The sequence below is a fragment of the Alligator sinensis genome, unplaced genomic scaffold (assembly GCF_000455745.1).
Source record: "Alligator sinensis unplaced genomic scaffold, ASM45574v1 scaffold573_1, whole genome shotgun sequence".
In the NCBI taxonomy this organism is placed as follows: domain Eukaryota; kingdom Metazoa; phylum Chordata; order Crocodylia; family Alligatoridae; genus Alligator; species Alligator sinensis.
The window spans coordinates 2,697,423-2,716,470 of record NW_005841877.1 but is presented as its reverse complement, the minus strand read 5'-3'; the positions used below and the strand labels follow the sequence as shown (position 1 = coordinate 2,716,470).

Genomic DNA, 19,048 nt, shown 5'->3' with positions numbered 1-19,048 from the left:
TCTGGTCTGGCTGCTGCTTCCCCTATCACTCTGGGATCCCTCTCTCGCCACTGGCTTCCGCTTCCTGCTTCTGTCCCTGGGGGCAGGATAGTGCACTAGCATGGGGAGGCTAAGAGGCTAGGGGCAGAAATTACACATAAACTGGTATAAGTGATCAGGAACTGGTTCAACTCTGTAACACAACAAAAGTTCAGTGCACATAAACTGCTTTCAAATTGGCTGAAACCAGTTAAAGATAAACCTGGTTGGATATAGTATCAGACTTAACTGATTTAGGTTAAATTGGTTTATTGAATTTTTTACACAGATCCCCTCCAGATTCAAGTTAATTCACAGTCCCCCAGCATCCCAGGATGCTTTGCATCTCCCCTACAAGTCCCCCTCCCCCCTCACAGGATGGGTGGGCTAGCTTTGGCTCAAGCAGGGAGGCATGCTTTAGTGCCTCCTGACTTCTGGCCAGAGCAACAGGAGACATGTGGCTGCAATTCGAGAATCAAAAGTGAATGTCTGTTTACTTGCTTATTGGTTCAATCTACACATCTTAGATTAACCTGTGAAGATTGAATCAATTCAGCTTTGGGCTTTTTGACTTTCTGTACTTAGCCAGAGTGAGCCTTGGGCAGTGTACCTGGGGTGAGGGAGACTGGAGGAGGTCTTAGGTGTGTGGTGCAAGGAGGGGAGGGTGACAGGTACATGGTGCAATGGTGGGAGAGGGGTGGCTAGAGCTGTGCAGTGCAGCAGTAGAGGGGCGGCTGTGCAATGTGCTGGGGGGTGGGGGTGGGGCTGTGGCTTATGCTGGTACAGCCTGCAGGGTGTACAGCCCCTAGACGCTTAGAAGTTAATCAGCCCTGAGATAGATAGGACTGTACTTTTCTACCCAAACTACAAAAACTAGTGAACATGGCCAGATGATGACTAGAGTTGTCATTTACATTTCTTCCTATGCTGAAGAATTCTTGCTCACACTTTCCATCTAAACAAGTTTACACAGAAACAAACTAGTAAGGAGGGACACCAGTGAACTTCAGTGCCCCCTAGTTGACTCTTCTATCTATATCTAATTCATGATCTATTCATTATCAGTCTGATTTGTGTTATGCTGCTTTTCAATATAGATAAACAGCAAAGAAATTATAATAAATTGAGAAAGGACCATTTTCTATGCAGTTACAGAAATATAAATCCTGTGCAGTGGATTAATTATGTTTACAATTGCTATTAAAAAGGAATCTGAACGTAGGAAGCCTTTATATCTATTTTAGAATTAATGCAATGAAATGGACTTAGGGATCATTACGGTGTAACAATTAAATATAGCCACTATATGATTTACTTGCCAACATGTAGAAGTTATGTTTACTACATTCTGACCCTTTGACAGTGATATTTTTTTGTATCTTCCTTTCCTTGCTTCCCATGAACAAGCTTCGAGATATCTGTCTCTGTGAATCAAGGGTAAGCCGATACTGTATACCTGCAAAGACAATAGAAAGAACAAGTTATATATGGCTAGTATTAGAAAGACATTGATCTTTTCATTATTTTATCCACTTTTTGGGTTTTTTTTAAATAACCCAAACTGAACTTAAAAACAAAACAAAACCTTTTTTGGAGAAAGAAACAAACAAAGAACCAAATGCAAATACAGTAGGTTTGTAAGCAAGATTTGTTGGTTTAGTACAATCTACTTACTAGATTCATATACTGTATGCTCCTTAGACTTTAGTCTGAGTTCAAAACAAATGGTGGCATTTATGCATACTGTTTCTTTTTTATCCATCTTACAATTCTTCTTTTGGATATTGATTTTGTCAGGTGTGAAAGTCATGGAAACATTTACTTCAGCCACATCACGCGACCTTAAAAATACACAAAAAGGATAGAGCCCCTTTTAAAATAAAACATTTCTACATTTGAAAAACATTTTTAAAAAAATGTGTAATTGTACTCATTACCATATGCACGTATGGTGATAATGACACATAATAAACTTGGTACTCAACATATTATACAAGTATTCAGTATACTAAGGAGAGAGTGCTAACTGGATTGCTTCACGGTGTTGTACTTACTAGAGAAATAAACAAACAGAGGGTACATGCAGATGTTACATTTAGATTGACTTAACTAGGCTTAGGCCCATCTATGTGCCAAACTGCACATATGTTTGGGGAATTAAATAGGGCAAAAACCGGCAGCCTGATCTAACTTAGTTTACTTAAGGAGGCGCATTATGTAGACTGGGCTAACCCATGCCCTCTAACTGAATGAGTGTACAAATTCTGAGTGCAGCTCAGTGGCTTGCCCCAGCCCTGGGTCTGTAGTTTTCCTCCCCCCGTCCCCCCCACACCAATTAGGCTATTTGTAGCCCTCCAACCCCCATCCCCAAAAGGAGAACCCCCACGGTGGACGTGCTAGCTCCCACCATTGATCCCACCCACCCCCTCTCCTTCCTACCCCAATGTATCTAGATTGCATTCCAAGTGCAGCTCCTGACACTGGTGAAGGTCTGCACAAGTGGTAACCCAATCCATGATCACGTGACTTAAAGAAGTCCTGTGAATTCACCAGGTCCTGTGAATGTGTGCACATACCCAAAAGGGTAAGATTTTCCTAATTGTTTTTGCAATTCAGAAGTCTAAGGGCTTTTCTACACTGCCTCTATGCTTCACCCAGGAATGTTACTATGAAGCATGATTGACCACGTGCTCCTATTCTGCACAGGTCAGCTCCTTAAAATGGGCAACCTAGTAGCCTTAAAGCAGTCCTGAACATATGTCAATAAGCGCTTAGGATGCTCAACAGAATGCTCACAGCCACCCTAAGGCAGTGATGTTACCTCATTTCTGGAGTTAGTGTATGCAGAGCGGGCAAAAGTGGCAGGAAGTCTTTTATGGAGATTCTCTTAATATCCTAGATACACAGTGACAGCATAAATGTGCCATTATGTCTCATTGAAAGTCAATGGGATTCAGGTTCCTGAGCATCAAGTCACATTTGACAAAGGGTTTTAGACTCCTAAAGTCACTTATGCATTTAATTAAAAATATTCTCAGTGCATATTACAGCTGATTTTTGCAAAATATTAAAAGACAACAATATAAACATGTATTAATATCAAAAGTGAAAGTTGTCCAATATTACTGGAAAAGGGAAAATTATGTTTTTATGTGATGTATTTTTTAATTTTATAGACAGCAAATGTTCATTGAATTCAAGAGTTTAATATAGCTGAGACTCACATTATAACATTATATTAAGGACTACATCAAAGTATGGAAAAATCAGAGCCCCAAATTTTGCCAATTTTAGGGATTTTATCATGAATCTTGTGATATGTGATAATTTATTTAAAGTCCTACCCCTTGGAAATGATCACTTATATGCAAATCTTAAATTCCATTCAAAACAAAAAAAGTCTAATCGCTCCCTATAATGCCTTAGTGAAAAGCTTGAAAATGTAACCCACCTATACTATAATTGTTAAAAAATTGAGGCTAAGTAGAGACGTTCAAAAAGCCTGAAGTGGGAGCACTCTAGGTAGCATGCTTTACTCAAAGTGCTGTAGATTAGTTTGGGAGTGAACAGAATAGATGTTCGCTGTTGGAGGGTGGAGCTTGGAGTTTGCCTGCACTGGCTGAAGCCAGCAGGCTGGGGGTGCTCCCACACATCTCCCAGGAGGCTGCTGCAGATTGCCAAGTACAGGTGACCCCGACTGAGCAGCTGGCCACCCCTGATTCTCCAGTGTAGCCCATCTCCCCAGCCCTGTCCCCCCGTCAGCTGGCTGCTGTCAGTGCCAGTGGTTGTTGGGGGAGGGGGGAATGGAACCCCTCTGACATGTGAGCCTATCCGCAGTTTGCTGGCCCAGGTCCTGGAGGGGGCTGGACTGGGATAGTGTGGCAGGGGGACCCTGGCCCAGACTCCTGACAGCTGCAGCTCAGAACTGGGGATGGGGGAGGGAGAGTGGAGGCCTCTGCCATGCCCCCCCAGCTTGCTGACTGGTCTTGGTGGGGCTGGGCTAGTTCTGTGCAGAAGTAGGGCTCTATTCCCCTGCCCATCTGTCCGTAGTTTCTGGCTCAGTGAACAGCCACACATGGCTGTGAGCTGCAGCCGTCAGGAGGCGGGGATGGGCGGGGATGGGCGGTGGGGGAAAAGATCCCCCTGTCAGGTGGACCTGGCTCGGCCACTCCCAAGCAAGATCTGAGCCAGCAAACTGTGTGTGCAGGGGGGCTGCACAGCAGTGGTGCTCTGTTTCCTCACCCACTTGCCGGGCCACACAGAGAGGAGACAAGGCCTCTTTTGTCTCCTCTTTGTGACAGCCCAGGGGCAGGGCTGAGCTAGTACTCACCTGGAGCAGATGAGCACCAGGCAAGATTAGCAAGGATCTGGTACAGATGTTCAATGAACTGATCTAACCTAAAGTGCTTTAGTTTGATACCACATCCATCAGGGTTATCACAGCATGGGATTCACCATTTTTAAAGAATCTATGTGCAGTGAACATCTGTTCGGTTATGACTGTAGAGCAATAAGTATAACGTCTATACCTAATCTGAGGGTACATGAAGATCCAAAACATAATTATTTTTAAAGGGTTTTTTAAATTAATTTAAAGCCCTGATGACTAGGGGAGATAAGTAAGTTATTCTGGCACATTTGGGGGTAGTAATTCTCTCCCAATAAGCTTGCATTCCAACTTTCCAGTACTATAGGAACTTACACACTGAGTTGGCCCCTTGACTTTGCAGGACTGGAGGTTAAAAAGATGAGATAGGTGGAAGAGACAAAGAAGCAGGCTGGAAGGGAGGAGGAGAAAACGGTGTAGTAAAACATAGTAGGATGAGTTTTAAATAGACTAATGATATGTGTAATACTCAGCCAACCCTTAAGAATAATCACAGCCCATTTGTATTTGTTTCCAATGCCTGCTTACATCCCCCAATGCCTATTTACATTATCATTATGGACCTTTATACACATAAGGTGCATTCACAGACATGCAGGTTACTGTGCAGAGATTTGGTCCCCCACCTCAAAACAAAATATAGAAGAATTTTAAAAGATACAGAGAAGGGCAACAAGGATGATCAGGGACATGGAGAGGTTTCCATATGAGACGAGAATAAGTAGGCTGGGACTTTTCAGCTTAGACAAGCTTGAGAGGGATATGATAGAGGTTTACATAATATTAATGGGTGCACAGAAAGTAAATTTATGATTTACTGGCCATGTCTACACAGGATACTGGCTGCACAGTAGCTCATTACTACTGCGCAGTAGTGTTGCGTGGCACAAAATGTGACGTGACACTACTGCACAGTAGTAATGAGCTCCTGCTCAGTCAGCATCACCAACAAGCATATCAGGGACGCTACTGCGCAGCAACACCAGTTACTGTGCAGTCATTTAGGGCTTGCGTATGCAAGTACTAAATGACTGTGCAGTAACAACTGTGTCATATAGACACAGCCACTGTCTCTCGAAATCCAGAACTTGGGGATATAAAATGAAGGTATTAGGTAGTAGGTTTTAAGATAACACCAGTGCAAGTAATTAATTTATTTACACAGAATATTATTAACTTGTGAAACTCATTGGCACAAGATATTGTGGAGGCTGATAGTTGCCCAGTTCAAACTGGAACTGGACAAACTCATGGAGGAAAAGTCCTTCAGTAATTATTGAATAAGACAGATAGAGGTGCAGCCTATGAATGGAACTTCCTAAGCCTCTGGCTGCTGGAAACTGCAGTGAGAAAGGAGCAGGAGATGCTAAAACTCAGGACATGCCCTGCTCATTCTCCCCCTCAGCACCTGCTCTCTCTCTCTCTGTGTGGGACAGGACACCAGCCTGGATGGACCTATGGTCTGACCCAGGAAATGTCAGGTCTTACATTTTAATAGGATTTTTGTGTAGTTAGTGTGTTGTGGGTTTGCATATATGCAGTGTGTATTATTTTAATCTGTATACATTAAGCCATAGGTGTAGCAATCTCATAGTTTGTCTGAATTCTAAATAAAAGAATCTTTATGCTTAATTTTCTGTAATGTAGGGGTTTATTCATCCCAGTGAGAACAGACAGGGAGCAATAGAGCAAACATCTTTACTGAGTGAAGAAAAATTGCAGGCTTCCAAGTAAAACAGCAGGCAGCAACAGGAGATAAAAACCATGCAGAATAGTGCCACCTACTGACAAGTGTGCATAAAAAGCACACATAATAGTACACATTAATACTTTGCTAGTTTCTCTATGTTAAACTTTTATAATTACTAAGTTTTTTTTTTCAGTATTTCACATCTCAGATAGATCTTAAAAAATTAAGATCCACAGATAGCATCAAATTATGAAATGAACAAATGTAAACAAGTAAGATTCATTTTCTCCAAACTAGTACATATATATTATTTGGTCAACCCAAATTACATACCTATTTCTATTTGAATGTACTACGGCTACTAATGAAACCAACAGTAACACTTTAACATATTAACAGGAAATGTCGAAGCATCTAACTTTTGTAGGCCTTTTCCCGTTAAACAAATAATTTTCAGGTACATACCAGAAGAGGGCAGCACCACCAAGGCCTCCAATAGTGACATCTATTAGACCATCATCATTTAAATCCATTTCTCCATGTATAGACTGACCAAAAAATTTCATTTTCTCCCCATCTCCGCCTGATGCAATACGCTGTGAAAAATCATTGATAACTTGACATCTATGTATGTACGTGTATACATATATATACACATAAGTATGCTATCTCAAATAAGTCCAAATACGCTTTTAAAAATTTCGGGCTACTGGATTTTCACTAAAACACTTCTAAGAAGGATTACCACACTGATAAGCACAATATAAATTTCCAGATTTACTACAATAGTTGGAAAATAATTATTAAGCAAGCTTTCGGGTTCAAAAACCCTTTGTCAGGCTAAGGAAGTTTCAGCAGTTGGTGTGTGCTCTTCCTGGAGAGCACACACCAACTGCTGAAACTTCCTTAGCCTGACAAAGGGTTTTTGAACCCAAAAGCTTGCTTAATAATTATTTTCCATCTATTTGGGTTGGTCTACTAAAAGATATCAGATTCACCCAAGGAACCTTGTCTGCCTATGCCCTTAGACCAACGGCTACAACCTACACCTCAGATTTACTACTGCGTCTTTCACAAATTAATTTATATGTCAAAGCCTCCAAAGCAAGCCCAGCACTGCTAGTGAGAAATCAGCCTCACCATTATATTTTTGCCTGCTCACTATACACCTGGGCCTACAAATTAGTCAGCGTAGATGGCTCAGGAGCAGGCCTGAGCTGCTCAGAGAAGCCCTGGGCATGCAACCCAAATGTCTCTGTAAGAGCCTGAGCATAGTGCTGAAGCCTGCACTCAGGCCTACTTCTGAGCTGTCTTTGCTGCCTAATTTGCAGGCTTGGGCAAGCACAGTGCATGTGTTAATGGGAGAGGCTTATTTCACAGTGGCAATCCTCAAGAGCCTATGTAGACATAACCTGCACGTTCTGCCTGGATTCCCTTGATATCAATGCCAAGTTTGCCATTGATTTCAGTTACTGTTGATTTAAGCCATGTGCGATTGTGACAGGGAACCCTGACCTTTGTTACTGAGGATAGTGTTAGCTGCAGTGTGCCACCTGCAAGAGATGCAGGCAATAGGGATGCAAGCATCAGAGCAGCTGGTAATGAAGAATGCTATGCCCCATTATGAGAGGGAGAGGACAGGTGACCCAAAGGGGCAGCGGCTGGGAGCCATAGAGGCCCTGCACCTGGGCTGTGTCAGTTGGGCCCAGGCTGGGCTTGGTGAAGGAGCTTCCTGCTGGACTGAAGCAAGGAGAGCCGGGGGACTGCAAGGGAGAGAGTCCCATAAGAAAGACAAGTTAGTTAAATGTCTGTCTCTGAGTTTAAGCATGAGGCTTGAGGTGAGGAGCAGGGAAGCCACTGTGGGTGCCTGGCAAGGGTGCTGTGTGCTTGGTTGATTTGGGGATGGGTCCCTTGGAGCTGAGAGCAGACAGGCTAAGGGTCCTGGAATTGAGATCAGACAGGCCGAGGCTCTTGGGACTGAGAGCAGGAGAGGGATGGAGCTTGCTTAGGGGCAAGATGCCCAAGGAAAGGCTGAGCCCAATGGAGAGCAGTGAAGCCCTGCAAAGAGTCAGAGTGTAAGACTGGCTCAAATAGAGGTGGGTCAATGATAAGCAAGACAGGGTGTGGTGTCACTCTAGTAATCTGAGGGCTGCCTCCTAAATTTAGTATCAAGATCAAGGTGTGGCGGGAAAATACTGGGAAGTGCTCAGATGGATCTTGATATAGGCTTTAGATATGCAGCCAGAGTTCGCATGTCAGAGCCATGTGGGACACAAGGTGCCATTACAAGATGTAGTAAAGAAATTTAGGATTCGAAGCTCACAGAGGTGAATGGAAAGATTCACATTAATTTCAATAAGAGTTGGATGGGGCCCTAACCAAGACATACACTTCTTATAGCAGACACTAAGTCTTAATTTCATACTCCCTACCTGTGCATATTCTTTCCTTAATGTGGTGCCATCGCCATGATAAATGTATACAGCTCCCCGATGATCATCTTCTAAAGGAGATCCTATCACAATATCATTATATCCATCAAGGTTGAGGTCCTTTACTGAGGCAATTGCAGTTCCAAAGCGAGCACCACAAGGTTCATTCTTGTGAGTTTTGCAGGAATTATGTTTTAATAATGAACAGCAAGTTTGCTTTATAGGTTCGAGGCTCATTTGATACTCAAATGTTGTCTGCAGAAGGATAAATGTAAGCATTATGGACTCCAATCAACTTTTCTTCAAAGCAATTTTTTAAAAGCACTTACATCAAAGACAAACTGACACTTTCAGCAAACACTTAAAAGCGCTAAACCAAGTGATATGAAAATATCAACAGGGAAAAACTGTAGCTTCTAAATTATGGCTTTTGGCCTGATGTAGGTAAGGGAAAGACATACAATGTATCTGTAGGTACATTTAACACAATTTATTGTAGTTATAGGCCATAAAAAGGTACAGCTTCATGATAGCATTTGTACAATGGTTTACAGTTCAGCAAGGGCTACCTCAGTACTGGGCCCACTGACTAGTCATAGACCTAAGATACTGGAGGGAACTGGACCGAGATACTGCAGATGATGAGGTGGTTGGCACCAGGACTGCTGAGGAGGTAGTGCCAAAAAGCAGAGATGCTAAAAAAAAATGCATATCCCCAGGAGCTTTTTGAAGTCTCATCTGTCACCTGACATTTCAGCAAAATCATCTCTAATCCAAGAGTGTAAAATACTGACATAGATACACAAGATCAGGAAGCAGGTACATAAGAAAAAAAGGTTCCCTGGAAATCTTCTGTCCTGTGTGCTGTAACACATATGGGGCACAGGGCTGGCTCACAGGCTAGCTCAGCCCTCTCCCCCACAATCCCACTCTCTCCCCTCCCCAAACCTCCCCAACTCCCAGACTGGCTTTTAGTGTGTGTGTAGGGGGGGAGGGGGGGCAGTCTGATAGCGTGGTTCAAGTCAGACCCGGGGGCAGCAGCGGGGGTGGGTGATAGAGTTCTGTGGGCTACATTTGGCCCACAGGCCACATCTTTGACACCCTTGATATATATTATTTGTTTAAAATAATGATCCAAAAATCTAATGAGTCTTTCTCTGCTTCCTGCCAATTGCAATCAGCCTTACCTTGTTCAAAGAATACACATATACTTTTCCTTGTTCCTCTTTTTCAGTTCCCATATACATTGGAGCACCAACTAGAAGAATATCTGTAAATGAATCTTTGTTGATGTCTACTGTAGTAATAACACTCCCAAAATATGATCCAATCTGCAATGAAATTATAAGATATGTGATAAGCAGAGCTAGTAACATCACCCAACATCATAAGATCCTTTTTATTAGTTACTTATAAAATGAGATGGGTAAAGAATCAGGGGCTCAGAATGAGACAGGACAGAGGCAGAGGGAGATGATTTATTAAAAATCATGAAACATGACATTAAATTAAAAAAAAAAAAAGACCGGACTGAGACGGGACATAGGGTTTCAGTTTGGAAGAGAACAGGCAGAACATTTTGTGGCGTAAGAAAACATTGCCTTCCTGAACTGGAAATGAAATGAAACCCAAGATTCACAAGCCTCACAATCTGTTGTTAGCAAATATCTCTGAAGGCCACTGGCAAAAATGCTCTCATTCCTCTGCAGTGTAACAGATGACAATTTACCACTGCTACCACATGCTATCACTGGCCACGTCCAGATGAGCACGAACATTTGGTTCCCCAGGGACAAGTAGCAGTGGTGCACCTTGTGTTGCAGCTGCTTGTCCCTGGGGAATGCCTGTGCCATGCATGCTTTGGCATGCAGCAAGTTGCCCCAGGGGCAGGAGAGGAGGCTGGGGTCAGCACTGTGCTGGCCCCACCAGCCTTACCTGGGGTCCTGGGGGCCTCCTGGGGCTGCAGCAGTGGTGATCATGTTGGGCGAAGCCTGGCTGGCAGCTGCAGCACGGCTCCAGGTGGGCCGGCTCTGCTTTTCAGTGGCGTGCACTGCTCTGGTTTTTTTCTCCGCAGGTTTTTTTGACCCCTCGGGTAAAAAAAACCCACAGAGAAAATAACCGGAGCAGTGCACACATGGACAGTGCACCCTTGTAGCACAGAGAACACCTGACTGTGCAGTATGTGGTGCTGCAGATGTGTTTGCGGTGCCACATACCGTATGGATGTGCCCACTTATTCTATTGGCTAAGGTGGCAGGGGTGAAGATTCCAACCCTGTGAATGAATCATGGACAATGTCATGTAACAGCATTAAGGAATTTGTTTTTTCAGAAGTGGCATGCATGTGTGTGCACACACACACATTATGGGTGCAAAGTTAAGAATGCAAAAAACAGCAAAAGCTAGTATTAATGTTGATGAGGCAACCTTATTTTAGCTCCCTTTATGCATGTGTTACAACACCATCTTTAATCACATGATTGTAATGGGTTTTGGGGGGATTTTTTATTTTTTGCCTCCATAGGACCCCTGCCTCATTCAGTGAACAAGATGGATATTGCTCAGTTAATAGGCATTTATTCAATATTTCATTTTATCCACATTGTTCAATGTATGGTGGTAGGCCTTATTTGTTGAAACGAAGAATTGCTCTAATTAAAACGCCAGGATTGTCTTGTGTATCAGCATCCCTGCACTAAAAAATGATGGTGGGGGCACTTTAACTAAAGCTCGTTGATGCTGGAATCGGCTTGAGCACAGTAATTACCATGCTTCAGCAGACTCAAATAATTACACTACATTGGAGCAGTCTCACTGCACGTGTATAGGTGTCCATCATGTCCCTCTGCCACAATTAATCCAACAGAAGATTGCATGGTACATATGAGGGTATGCATCAAAGATACAATGTCAAAGCCTGTAGGAAATGTGCACGTAAGATCATCAGCAATGAAATAGGATAAAATCTTTTACCTTTAGATATTAGAAAGCAGTTATCTTAAATATATATAGACAATCATTCTCTGCATCTGAGCTGTGCTAAGATACACTTGACAATGAGGGGGAAAGGGCATGGACTTCTTCCCTGATCCTTAGTCCTTAAAGCAGGAGCAGGGGGCCTACTCAAAATTTCACCACTACTATTAAGCCTGCAGAGTATGAAGTGGAAGTCTGCAGCTACTTCATCTGTCTTTCTCATGACACACCAAGGGGTCAGGGAACTGTTGTGGTTATGCCACCTCCACTCAGTTTACGCAGGGAATATTCTCCAAAGGGAATCTCTGGCTGGTTTAAGTATACTTAGCACTGCTTAGTAGACCAGAGAAACCAGCTTATATTTATTTGGGAATCTATAAACATTTTACATTTCAAATTTCTTCTCTGATACAGTCTTTCCACTGAAATAATGCTGCTAACATTTTATTCCCAATATGCCACTTAAATTTTAATTACAAATACTTACTTGTTTTCCTTTTAACCTCTGTATTATTTTTACATCTCTTCCTTCCATTTTATAAACAATAACTTGGCCTGTGTGATTATATCGAGGTTGTCCAGCAATGTATAGAACTCCTTCAGGTGTTGTTGCAGAATTTACTGTATATCCTGGGAAAAATAAAATAATTCAAAATGTTACATTAAGTGATGAGATTCAAAATCTTTTTAAAGCTTAATCCCACAGACACTCTTGTAACCCTGGTTCTGATAAGAATTGCTAGTAGATGCATATGAAGCGCCTGAGCATGTTCTGGTGCACAGTGACTGCTGAGCCATGATCACTGTGATCTTATCTAACAAGACTGGTTGGATCCTTCTTTGACAGGCTAACTGGCCTTGAGGATGAAAAGGAAACTGCAGTTGTCCTTTACTAAGGCTCTTGACACTGTCCTGCATAACAGAAAATTATTACATAGATGAAATCATCATAAATTGGCTGTAACAAGGTTCACGCCACAGGTGGCCATAGTGTCCCTGGAGGTCCCTCAGCCCTTATCCCAGGGGCAGGCAAAATATGGCTAGCCCTTCTGCCCATGAGAGTGGAAGTGAGGTGCCCACGTTCACAGCCCCAAACATACCCTATTGCCTTGCTCCCACCCTCGTGGGTGGAAGGGCCCAGCCCTTTAGCATGGGGCTACTGCTGCAGCCCCGGGGACCTACTCCACTTCCCAGGTCTCCTGCTGGCTCTGGGCAGCAGGAAGGGATGCAATGGGGGTAGGGCTGCAGTTGGGCAGGAGCCCCGAGTGTGGGGCTCTGGTTGGGGCTGGTGGCAGTGCAAAGCCTGTGCTCAGAGGTGCGGTACCAGCGCAGAGCTTGGGTGGAGTGTGAGGGAGGGTGGGGGTGTGTGTGGGGACCCCCCCTACACTCCACCCAAGGTGCGCAGCCCTAGCAGGCAGCGGCAGCACCAGTAGCAGCAGCAGATGGGTTGCTCAGGATGCTGGTGCCCGTCAGGATGAAGCTCCGGCCAGCGCTGCACATCGCAACAAGGGGCGCAGCCTCTGCCAGGCAGTCTGTATCGCAGGCATTCCCCGCCACTCACAAGCAGCCCCTGCATTCGCCAGGCATGGGAGGGAAGCCCCAGGCACTGGAGCCGGCTGCCTTCCCTGCCTCCCAGAAGAAGGCGCCTGGGGCTTTCCTCCGCTGCTGCACAGCCGCAGTGGGAAAGGCAGCCCTAGCTGGAGCCGCACACCGCTGGGCACACCTGTGCCTTGAGCACCCTGCCTGCTGCTACACCATGGGGGAAGTGCCCACACCCCCGCCACCATCCCTCACACCTCACAACCCCCACAACTCCCCACATATATACAACCCCCAACATATCTTATACACACACAGCCACACTCCCTCATAAACCCTCCCCCACTCCTCCACCCCCCATGCCCCCCCCCACACCTCACTGGAAACACACACCCACGCCCTACCACACACAGCCCCACATGCACACCCCACCATACACCCCCCGCACTATACAAGACTAAGAATTTATTTTCAGTTATTACGCAATCACCTCTATATACACTACGCAAACACAAATCATGACAAAATATTTTTGTAATAAAATTAAAATATGTTATAGTAGTTCTTTGACTTTTAGTGTATGATTTGGTTTTCTTCTGGTTCTAAGATGGCAAGCCCCCTCCCAAAAGGAGTATTTCTGGGGGGCAAAAGGAAGGGTGTCTGGTGGCAAAGGTCAGGGGTTAGGGGATGGGACTTCTGATCTCAAGATGGTGACAAGAGGGCAGGGCAACTGTCAAGGGGCAAGACTAGGCATGTGACCCTTGACAGCTCATCAAAACTCATGAAGTGGCTGGCCTTCCACCTGAAATAACTGTCTGCCCCGTCCTATCCATTTCACCCTCTTTTGGGCAGTCACCCCTTCTCTCAGCCGTCAAACTTTGATGACTTTAGTTTCTAGATAAAGAGTGGCTGCCCCAGGGCTTTCCAAACTTGACCTTACTCTCATGACAACAGGTGTCTGCGGTCATTGTCTTAAGGGCCAATTATGTGGCTCTGACCTCCTCTTTACACCATACCCATGCCTCACAGGTGATACTCCTTCCTGTTGTTATGTGCCGCTCTTGGGCTATGGGCTCCCAGCCCCAGTCCTTGCCCCTCTTGGGCTACAGGTTCCTTGGCCTCTGGTTGTGACTCCTGCTCCTAGGTCAAGTGAGACTCCTGGGCCCCTCTGGCTCTGTCAGTCTCCAGATGTGGCCTTGCTTGGCCTTGAGCCCCTCTCTGGGCCCTGGCCCCACTCCTGGACCAGTGAGATCTTGGCTTCCCTGGCCTTGCTGACACTCACCCCTCCTGGCCTCCAGACCTCTGGACTCTGGCCCTGATGATGCTTGACTCTCTCAGGGCCCTGGGCCCCCATTAGTCCCACACTCTTTGCTCTCTGGGTCCTCTGTTCCCACACTCTGCCCTTCTATGGGTTCTGGGCTCTCTGGCCCCACTCTCTGCCCTTTCTCAGGCTCCAACTTTGCTCCCAGGTGTGGCTCACACTTGATCTTCTCTGGGCACTTCTACCTTTGCCTGTGTCAGGCTTCAAGCTCCAGGTCCTCTTTACTCAGTCCCTCCTGGGCTCAGGGTCTCTCCCTCTGGGCCCCAGGCCCTCTATTCCTCTGATTTCTTTTTCTCTCTCTCTCTCTAGGCAAGCTTAGATCTCTTTACCTCCCCTTAGTCCATTACATAATTATTCATCACTAGCCCTCTCAGGCCATAGCCTCTACCCTCTTTGACTGGGCCCCTGTTCCCAGGCACTTCGCTTAACTTGGCCACACCTGAGTGGTTGGTATCTCCACCTGGCCACTTCACCTCCTCTAACTACTTCCAAACATAGCTCCTCCATCTGTGTTTCCCACCTGGACATTTTGCTACTCCCAGGTACCATGTTCTTCCCTCTCAGGCTTCGCTCTATTCCTTTGCTGGACTTTGGGCACCCTGGCCCTACGCTCTCTGCTACCCCTTTCCAGGCTATGGGCTCACCCACCCCTGTTCCCAGGCCTAGCCATTCCAAGCTCTGTGCTGTTCCCAGGCTCTGGTCTTCTCTGCCCTGTTCCTAGGCTCAGTGTGCCTCAGCTCAGATGTTAAGGCAGGAGTCTGGCTGTAGCCCTGCTGCTCAGGAACATCTGTCTCTGCAGTTCTCAGGGCTCAGGAGCATCTGTCCCTGGCTCCATTTGGCCAGGAGGTCAGCCACATCCAGCTGGGTCCAAGGTGCCAGGTCTGAGTAGGCAGGGTCCTGCCACTGGCCTCCCGAGCAGGAATTCTGGTGTTCCCTATTGGAAAACTGAAAAATTGCTGTAAAAAAATCCCAAAGTCACTGTAAAATACCCCAAAATCCATGTTCCTACACAATTGAAACAAAAGACCACTATAAAGAAAGAGAGACAGAGACAGAGACAGCGATCAGTTGGGCAATGTTTTATTGATATATCTACAGTGTTAAAGCAATGTGGAAGCCTTACAGTGTCTTTATCATAATAATAAAGTGAACTCTAAATACGTGTTTCATGAATTCATGAATACATAAATATATATTTTGCTGCCTTCCCACAGGGGCTACAGCCCCCCAACAGGGGTTACAATCCCCCCAACAGGGGCTATGGTCCCCACACAAGGGATACGGCTCCCCAACAGGGGCCAAATGGCCCCCAGAGGGGCTATGGCCTCTCAACAGGGACTACAGCCCCACACAGGGGATACAGCCCCCCCCAACATGGGCTATGACCCCACACAGGGGATATGGTCCCCCAACAAGGGCCAAATGGCCCCTGCAGGGGCTGTCACTTCCCCTTGCAAGGCCCACATGCTCCACCCCAACCCCCCAGTTGCTGTCCTACTTGGCCCCATTCCTCGCCAGCTGCTGCCTCCTGATGGCTGCCCCACTCAGCCCCACCCCCTGCTCCCTGAGACCCCCCCAATGGCAGGGCAGGGCTGGGGCAGGGGCTGGGGGAGTGGGCGGGGCTGGCGGGGGTCCCCCCACAGTCCCCTTCCCCCTCCTCCAGCCCCCACGACCCCTTACTTACCAGCACTGGAGCCCTGCTTCAGCACCAGGGCGAGGGGCCAGCCACAGACTGTGCCCTGAAGCAACTGGAGGCTGGGTTCTCCACAGAGATGCTGTGGCTGCCAGAGCGTCTCTGTGGTTGACCCCTCACCCTGCTTTTTTTAACTTAGTTTTTTTTAGATCCCTGGATATCCACGGGTCTAATTTTCTCCCCATGCTGAACATTTTTTCATTCCTTCACATGCCTCTTGCCCCCTCTTGAAGGGGTTTGAGATGAGGCAAGAGGCACACGTACACTCATTTGGACATGCCCATTGAGTGCCCAGGGGGCAGTGGGATGTGCCATGGGCCAGACAGTGCCTAGGCCAGGCAGGACTGAGGGACCTGCCTCAGGCCAGACAAAGTCCCTCCACAGGCTGGATCTTGTCCACCCTTGGTCTAGAAAATGACCTATGAGGAAATGTGGCAGAAACTGGGTTTGTGTAGATTTAAAAGAGGAAGACTGAGGGGAGTTATATAACAACAAACAGTCTTTCAGTACGTAAAATGTGGGTATAAAGAGAATGATAATCATCTGTCTCTTTGTCCAATGGTGTATGGATAAGAAAAAAATGAACTTACTTTGCAGCAAAGATGAATTAGATTGAATTTGCAGAAAAAGATATTTAACTTTTTTTCAGCAAAACTCTAGAACAAGCTACCCTAGAAGTACTGTGAAACAGGTGTTTATCTAATCTTTTCTTAGTAACCAACACAGAAGGAATTGGTTCTTCTGTGCTGGTTACTAAGAAAAGATTACACAAACACCTGGTGGGAATGGTCTACGTACACTTGAACATCCTTAAGTACAGGAGCTGGACTAAAGACTTTTTAGCTTTACTCACCTATGATGTATATTTCAATTATTATTTCTAAAATGGTAAAATATTGGAGTGTAGAAATTTCCCTAGAATCTATATTCTCTAAAGTGGCTGAAAGTCAGGGCAAGATCATTTGAGAGAACACAACATTTATAAGAAAAGGTTTTGAGCTGGACCATTTCTCTTACCTAAATAAGCTGCAAGAGGTTCATTTTTTTCAGACTCGTCACGAAAGGTATTATTTCTTGGCATAAAAACTGTATTGTCTTTTTGCATGACCACTGTCCCATTCCAGTCGTATGCTCCAACTGCGCCAAGCATGATCCAGTCCTTACTCAGAGAAAAGAGTGTTACTCTTTATCATTGCTCATATCATCAATATTTTTAAATCTTTTATCATTGTCTTGTATTTGATTCATGTTTCACATATACTTTCAATATTTAGTCACAATATTAGCATAGTCTTCACAATCATACCACACAATTTAAAAAAACAAAAAACAACAAACTTTGGACCAGTGAAGGGAAGCAGCACAGGGGAAACTGATTTCTATAGCTTCACTCCATTGGAGGATGAAGAACAGATAGGATAGCATCAAAGGAAAGGAGGGAAAGGCCAGTTAGGAGATACACCAATTTAAAGCTATTCTTGGTAGTCTCATTGGACAATGAATTTTGGACAGTTCTCCTTCAATGGAACCCCTAATGGCCTGATGTTCTCTTGTGCCAGCAGGAGTGAATCTCACCCTGCAGATGGATGGTCTAAGAACACGTGAAGATCCTTAAGTGCAGGAGCTGGGCTACAGAGCTTCTAACCTTATATACCTGTGACACATATTTCAATTATTATTTCTAAAATGCTAAAATATTGAAGTGTAGAGATATTGGGAAATATTGGGAATGGGGTAAATGCAGCCCATCATCAATTTGTCCAGGTACCAACAATCTTAAATTTGTTTTTGAAACTATGGTTATGCTCATGATTGCTTGGCCTGTTGAATACTTCAAGTTAATGTACTGCTAAACATATCTGAAGCTTTCCTTTGGCTTCTGCTCTGGATAATGTCAGTTTGTAAAGGCTAACACTTTGGGTACAGACAGATGTAACAAATGTAGTGATATTAAAGGATATAAATATAAGCTCATTTGCTGGAATTTAAGCTTATATCTGCATGATTCTATAGTGATACAAGTGTAGCAAAACCACTCCAACCTTTTTTCATTCAAGGGTCAAAGTTAGGGTAATTCAGGTAATTTATATCACTATAGGCTCCTACAGATGTAACAGATTATAACAACTGACACACCTTCCCAAGCAACAGCTCTCACTCTCCTTGTAAAACAGCTTCACCGTACATTTGTTCATGCCATTTCTGAAGCATAAATAGTCTAGTATGGACCTCAACGTAAAAATGGAGAGAGAGTATTTCTGAAACAAAGTATCTATGTAAGATCAAATGAAATAAGGTTTGGTGTTTCAGTTTTCACCAGTGATACACTTTAGCTGTATTCAAAAGTATGTGGAAGATCTTTTTATTTGGGTCAGTTTGTCTTTGATAATTTTGGACTTGCTAAGTGTATTTACTTTCCCTTTTTGTTTTTGTTTTTTCTTTGCTATATTTTGTCTTTCTTAGAGTCTGGTTCATTGGATCCCACTTTTAATTGCCAGTTAAATTTTGTGCATTGTCCAGATGACTGTATTTGGCATTTTACTTTTTTCAGAATAAATAAATACATACAGTTTCATAAATAAATAACTACTTTAAAAATATACTTCTTAACAATCAATTTACCTGAGAATAATGAGCACTGAAACCAGCTTGTGACATTTCCATTTCAAATGAGGATGCCTGCTGGTCTGTTGTAGCTACAATAAAATAAAATAAAATACAAATTTTAAATATGTATGGATTTCCTATATAGACAAATATGAATAGTAATAGAATGAGATGGCATGAGATTATACCGTAAACTAGAGTTTTCTCTAAACTTGGTTTGCAATACATAATTACTAGTGTTCATGACTCAAGGAATGTGTACTATCATTACAAAAGAGAAGCATTTTCTGTTCCAATCCTTGTTTCCAGTCTTATAACCTGTTCTAAAAATATTTTTTCACTGAAACTGACCAAGACGTCCCTCAGTGCCACGGTAAATATGTTT

The 19,048-nt window shown here is 44.4% G+C and overlaps 1 protein-coding gene across 3 annotated transcripts in view; it reads right to left on the bottom strand.

Moving 5' to 3' along the window:
• Positions 1-19,048, bottom strand: part of ITGA1 (integrin subunit alpha 1) — a 133,850-nt gene that overhangs the window by 30,622 nt on the left and 84,180 nt on the right. For all 3 annotated transcript variants that reach the window (XM_025196132.1, XM_025196131.1, XM_006017278.3), the window contains 8 exons: positions 18,679-18,752; positions 17,074-17,215; positions 11,991-12,133; positions 9,715-9,858; positions 8,528-8,782; positions 6,561-6,691; positions 1,693-1,859; positions 1,338-1,474 (listed from right to left, as the gene is read on the bottom strand). In XM_025196132.1, coding sequence (XP_025051917.1) covers positions 1,338-1,474; positions 1,693-1,859; positions 6,561-6,691; positions 8,528-8,782; positions 9,715-9,858; positions 11,991-12,133; positions 17,074-17,215; positions 18,679-18,752 — 1,193 coding nt within the window. The remainder of the gene's footprint in view (positions 1-1,337; positions 1,475-1,692; positions 1,860-6,560; positions 6,692-8,527; positions 8,783-9,714; positions 9,859-11,990; positions 12,134-17,073; positions 17,216-18,678; positions 18,753-19,048) is intronic.